The sequence below is a fragment of the Malus sylvestris genome, chromosome 15, assembly GCF_916048215.2.
Source record: "Malus sylvestris chromosome 15, drMalSylv7.2, whole genome shotgun sequence".
NCBI classification, from domain to species: Eukaryota; Viridiplantae; Streptophyta; class Magnoliopsida; order Rosales; family Rosaceae; genus Malus; species Malus sylvestris.
The window spans coordinates 45,245,825-45,252,259 of record NC_062274.1 but is presented as its reverse complement, the minus strand read 5'-3'; the positions used below and the strand labels follow the sequence as shown (position 1 = coordinate 45,252,259).

General features: G+C 38.2%; 1 protein-coding gene across 1 annotated transcript; it reads right to left on the bottom strand.

Annotated features, from left to right (window-relative positions):
- Positions 1-2,383: 2,383 nt before the first annotated feature.
- LOC126601666 (phospho-2-dehydro-3-deoxyheptonate aldolase 1, chloroplastic-like) lies at positions 2,384-6,435 on the bottom strand. The gene is made up of 5 exons (XM_050268409.1): positions 5,755-6,435; positions 5,276-5,553; positions 4,440-4,716; positions 3,826-4,071; positions 2,384-2,845 (listed from the first exon to the last, which is right to left on the bottom strand). Exons 1-5 carry the CDS (start codon positions 6,304-6,306, stop codon positions 2,579-2,581), a joined length of 1,620 nt encoding a protein of 539 aa, XP_050124366.1. The 5' UTR covers positions 6,307-6,435; the 3' UTR covers positions 2,384-2,578.

Sequence of the window (6,435 nt, the reverse complement as noted above, 5' to 3'; positions counted from 1 at the left end):
TCGGAATGAACCGAAAGATTGACTTTCTATACTGAATTTGCAACCGAATCGGTCAGTTTGGGATAAAAATCGAAAAGTCGGGTCGTTTTGAATTGGGTTGGGTTGGTTTTGAAATTTTTGGGTAAAAGTTTAAGCCCTAATTATTGTAGGCAAATCTGAAATGTGAGTCTTATACAATTGTAAGTTGATATTAGGATTAAGAACCTCCGCCTCGTAACCAATTGACAATGGTTACCTTTGTTATTTGAGAATTGCAAGTAATCAACCTACGGGCTCTGCTCCCATGCACAATAAAGGACCCAGAAAAATTATTGAGATTTAACTAAATCTTCACTTGTGAATAAAAATGTTCATGAGGGAATTTTTGATCAACCCTCTACTTAGGGCTACAACCAGAGACGACGTTGAGGGGGAGCGAAATGTGCAATTACACAAGGCCCCTAAAAAATTTTGGTATCTTATATTTATATGTAATTAGGCTCTTTATGCAAAGAGATCCTCATTTTTTGAAAAAAAAAAAAAAGGATTAGGTGTGGGGTCCACTCCACATCGAATTTTAACGACTCAAACGTCGATTTTGTTAGTCTTGATTCATATATCATTCTTGCAAAAATTCAATTAGATCCGAAACCACTTGCCTATTTAATTATCAAGATCAAATTTCATTGTTTCTTATGTAACAAAACATTTGTTTCATTTCTTTGAACCTAATTAGAAGTCTTAAATATTTCCGATTTGGCTAATATTTTGCAAGGATGATCTATGAGGTACAACTTGAAAAATAGATGGTTTACATCGTTAAAGTTAGTTGTGGTGTGGACCCCACAACTAATCCCTATTTTTATAAAAAAATGGGGATCCCTTCTCTAAAAGGCTTCTTATATGTAATAATGTTATATATATTAAAAAAAATACTTTTATTAGCACTTTAAAATCTTATAGTGCACTGCCACTCAGTACTACGGTCTAGTGGTATTCCTCTTTACTTATAAGTGAGAGGTCTTAGGGTCGATTCTCGTCAAAGGCGAATTTGAACCACATTATTGTTAACCCATTGCAATACTAAGCCCACCCCTCCTCCTTAACGTAGATAATATCGTTTGTTCAAAAAAAAAAAATCTTATAGTTCACTTGCTACTTAGTACTACGGTCTAGTGGTATTCTTTTTCACTAGTAAGTGAGAGGTCTTAGGTTCGATTCTCGCCAAAGACGAATTTAAACCACATTATTGCTAGCCCATTGTGAGACTTAGCTAGCTCTCCCACACCCTTAGTGTAGATAATATCGTTTGTTAAAAAAAAAAAACAAATTCTTATAGTGCACTTTTACAAGTGTGAATTTTAAATATAAAAATTTGGAGTATATAATGAGATATTAGGAATGCCAATAATAACACTTTAAAAAACGATTTTCTTTTCAATTTTATTATATAATAATGCTATATATTCAAGTGAAACTTTAAAGTTAGTTTTTGAAGTTTTTTTTAATTTTTTTATTTGGTTTCTTAAGTTGAACTGTTTTTTTATTATTTAATGAAGGTTATGTTTGTAATTCTTTTTACTTATTTAATGACACTTGTAAACTTGCAATCAGTGAGTCCTAAAAATTGTTTTGATTTAAGTTATAATTTTCTAGTACCAATATATTGTCCTTAAAAAAAAAAACTATCTTAAAAAGGGATCCTTTCATAAATTTTATACAGAACTTCCGAAATCTCAGAGACGGCTCTGGCTACAACATACTAAACGTAACACCAGCCCATTCTCCTGTGAAGTTCTTCAAAAGAGGACTAAAACAAATTTGAGCTGGCAAACTGCTCCATGATATCTGACAAGAAAAATACACTGCTCCATGATGATTTAAAGAAAATCAAAACACACAATAACGGAGAAAGACCAATAACAACCTACAAGAAAATAACATGAGTTTTTCAGCATGTCATTAATATTTGTTTACTATATCGTTGATATGTTCGCAGTTAACGATATGCCAATAAACACAATTGATACGACATTAATTATATGTCAGTCTCATTTACATGGAAAACCATATGGAAATGGTTTACAATAAACACCGGTGTCATCTGAATGGATTCATTGATTTAACGTTAAATCCAACATTGCATTGTTATGTGTATGCTTTAAAAACACGACATTGTACTGTATTGTTGGACACTTGGACTAAGACGCTACTCCAACGGTAAACCATATCCGTATAAATAGTTCACTTGAAGACGACCCTTCTTTGAGAGTAGCGTCGTATCACTTATATGTTAATTTAACAGAACATATGCCGAGCAAATGACTTTGCAACTAAAGCGTAAGCTGGTGAGTTACGTTGCAATATTTTAAAGATAATGCATGCGTTTGTAATTGCATCCAAATTTGAGTAGGCAAAATGTAATTTACCGTAATTTATTTTTCCTTCCCTTCAAAGTCTCAAAGCATCACTTACAGTATACACATACAACACACAACATGAATTAACTCTAAACAGCAGTGATGTGGTAACACGGTACAGTTTTAGTGAAAAAGACAAAAAGAATCAACTTCCGCGGTTCTTCACCCTTGAAACCATTCTACAGACCTAAAGCCGCAACTGAATGCTGTGACTTGATCCTTCTTTTCCTGAGGCGCTCGGCGATGATGAAGGCCAGCTCAAGAGATTGCGAGGCATTGAGCCTTGGGTCGCAGTGAGTGTGGTAGCGCGAGCCAAGGTCGTCAAATGTCACAGTGCGTGAACCTCCGATGCATTCTGTCACATTCTGGCCTGTCATCTCAAGATGAACACCACCTGGATGGCTTCCTTCTTGCTCGTGCACATCAAAGAACGCTCTCACCTCAGCCTGAACAAAGAGCAAATAATAAAGTTCAGGTACAGGTAAACCATTCTTGTTATCAGAGATCTAATTCACAAAATTAAATACACATACTCGTATACGATGTCTCACCAGCCAACAAAAAAATGATTTACGTAAAGCAATATCCAATCTCTCAAAGCGAAAAAAAGAATAAAAAGGGATCGTGGAAAGCATTGTACAAAAAGGAAGACTTCTTTTGTTTCTTGCTAAGAAAATGAGTTCTTTGTGACGCAAAACGGGCTCCAAGTCGCTTTTGAAAACAATCGCTTACCTACCTAAACGGTCATTTTAAAATTTTCGCCGATATTTTCGCCCATTTTCTCTTCTTCCCCAATCCCGTAAACAAAAATAAAAAGAATAAAAACCTGAAGCTCGAATATGCTTTTCTAGTGCTTCCATTTTGACTGTTACACCTAACTACTACACCTACACATTGCGCCATCAGACGAGTCAATTGCTAGGACATGATTATTAAGATGTCTATCTTTAAAGCTACAGAATTGCCACCAAGTGAGACACTTAAGCTGGCTGCCCCCACCCCAACAAACTCATAGAAATTTTCAACAATATGGACCATAGGACAATGAATTGAGTGCAAGTGTTGGTGGATGACAATCATCCACCAAGTAAAGAAGCCAATAGCAAATTGTGACATTATCGTCACTCAGCAGGTTGTCATGATTCATGAAAGCCTAGTTGAAAAGCCTGTTTAAAATATGTAAGTACCATGACTATAAGCACCCAATTAGACAAAACCAACAAATACGTGTGAACAATGTGCAAGCTCAATCAAATTTATTTTCGTTTCCATGGCTGCTAAGCTTTCCACAAAAACATTTATTTATTTATTTACTAATTAGGTGCACTGAACCAATGTGTTTATCAATTACCACGACTAATCTACAACATGTGATCCATAAACCTAATAGTTGAATATAGCAAAAAGGAAACAACAAGAATCATACCCTTATGGCATCGAAAGGACGTGTTTTGAGACCACAAGGTGCCTTAATGGTGTTTCCATGCATTGGGTCACTAACCCATGTGACAATCTGCCCTGCCCTGCGGACTGCCCTAATAAGATGAGGAAGTTTCACCCTCATGTTCTCAGCTCCCATTCTTGTGATGATTGTTATCCTCCCAGCTTTATTCTGAGGATTCAAAATTTCAATGAGCTTAACAAGCTCATTTGGATCCATCTTATCACTGACCTGCATCACAAGAAGTGATCCTATATTAGTCTCCTCTGCAGTAATTAAAATCCATTAGAATATACAGTAACGTGCAAAATGTGTCAAAACCATATAGTAGTCAAAGTGAATTTCGACTAATCATATGATCCATTTCAACTTAGCGTATTCTCACAAAGTTTAATCCAAATAAGACCCATTGTTCCATTTAAACATAGCAATATCTTTTTTCCTTAATCTGAGCAAGAAAGAGAAAGATCTCAAGAAAAAATTCCAATAATCTGCATATGGCATCAGGTTTTAAAAAAATATGATGTTGCATTCATTTATCCACTTAATAGGTAATTTGATTGAAATGGGACATATGCATCGTACGGGATATGAGTTACCTTGATTCCAAGGGGATTGGCAACACCTCTAAGGAACTCAACATGAGCACCATCCAGTTGCCTGGTACGCTCGCCAGCCCAAAGCATATGGGCAGAGCAATCATAGTAAAGGCCGGAAGTTGAATCCAACCTAGTAAGAGACTGCTCGTAAGGCAAGTGCAAGCACTCATGAGACGTCCAGAACTCAGTGGTTGTCATGATAGGGTGCTCAACTGTGAGCCCGGCAGCAGTCATGAATCCAAGGGCCTCATCCACCCGGGCAGCTAGCTCCCGATATCTGCCATGCCAAACATGTTATCAGGTGAAATTACTATAAATGGTAACCGAAATAAAATATAAAGTTTGGTACACTTGAATTCATATCAATATGACATTTCACTATACTATTATTGGATTATTTGGAGGAACATATCAAACACCACCAGATCACGTGATATTAAGCATCGTTCACTGTCCACTCACGCACTAAATATTACTCATGTGGTCCCAAAATTGATTGGCGAAAAGAGCATTAGATTCTGCATTTGCATGTGATAGCTTTGAGGAACAGATGATAGCACAAAAGATACAAAAGGTTGAAAAGTCTTCTAACACATCTAAACGACGAATATACTGGAGTATATGAAAGAAACAAACAAATAGGCAAGGCAATGATAATGATTGAGGGCGTATATGGCATAAACTTAATAACTCGTGAACACCGACACAAAAACATCAAAATCTAACTAAATTAATTTACGTTAAGTAATTAAGTCTTTTGCTTGTTCATGCCGCATGATTCTAGTTAAATTTATCACTAATCTAAATTCTAAAATGGTAAAAGTGAGGAAATATACCTATCACCCTGCTCGCTGTGCTCTGTGAAATCCAAGTTCCACTGTGTGACCCTCTGCATAGCTGCGTAACCTCCTGTGGCGAACGCCCTCAGAAGGTTTAGAGTAGCAGCAGATTGGCAATAGGCTCTGATCAGTCTCTGAGGGTCTGGAGTCCTCGACTGTAAATCAAAGGCGTCTCCATTCACATTGTCTCCTCTGTAACTAGGCAGCTTCACACCATTCTTCTCCTCGAAAGAATCCGATCTGGGTTTCGCAAATTGACCCGCCATTCTTCCCACCTAAACAAACAACCACAACCCAGTTTCACAATCCATTCAACTCCCAAAATTACACACAAATTACTAAAATTTCAAGCAACAACAACGAACCCAGATTGAAAATTCACTTCAATTCGAAACATGCTCACAAATAACTGAACTTTCATTGAAACAACAAGAAACCAGAGAAATTTCGTATAATTTAGAGGGAAAAACTGTTACCTTGACGACGGGCATTTGGCCTCCGAACATCAAAACGACACCCATTTGGAGGAGAATTCTGAAGGTGTCACGAATGTTATTGGCATTGAACTCCTTGAAACTCTCAGCGCAGTCCCCACCTTGAAGAAGAAACGCGTTTCCCATAGCAGCCTCTCCGATACGCTCCTCCAGGCTCCTCGCCTCACCGGCGAACACAATAGGCGGGAACGAATCGAGGGTCCGGAGCACCGACTGGAGATCTTCCTGATTCGGGTACTCCGGCAATTGCAACGCCTTCTTAGATTTCCATGTCTCCACGCTCCATTTCGCCGGAACCGCATTGTGGCTCGTCGCCGAAGAAGAAGGAGCCGCCGTCTGAGCAGCCTGCTGCTTCGGCGGCTTATCGGAGACAACTGGGTTCTTGGCTGGCTCTGCGGCATGGACAGCGACGATTGGCCGAACGGACTTGATGGGCAGAGAGGGTTGGTGAGTTCTGGAAGAGGGTAAGAGAGACTGGCCTTGAAGGAAGGCAGATTTGGTGGGAATCAGAGAGCTGCTGCTTGTGAGCGCCATTTTTGTTAAGACTTTCCCAAGATCTTTTTCTTTTTTGTTGGTATGAAGGCACAATGAGATTGCAGGGAGAAATCTCAGAGGGTACCTGAGCAAGGGAAGGAGAGAGAATGGGAGGGTTTTATAAGAAAA

Excerpts from the sequence above, each read along its gene's own strand:
- LOC126601666 (XM_050268409.1), bottom strand. The coding sequence starts at position 6,306 with ATGGCGCTCACAAGCAGCAGCTCTCTGATTCCCACCAAATCTGCCTTC. Across the intron at positions 5,554-5,754 it reads GCCAAATGCCCGTCGTCAAG|GTGGGAAGAATGGCGGGTCA; the intron begins GTAACAGTTTTT and ends TTGTTTGTTTAG. Across the intron at positions 4,717-5,275 it reads CACAGCGAGCAGGGTGATAG|ATATCGGGAGCTAGCTGCCC; the intron begins GTATATTTCCTC and ends TTGGCATGGCAG.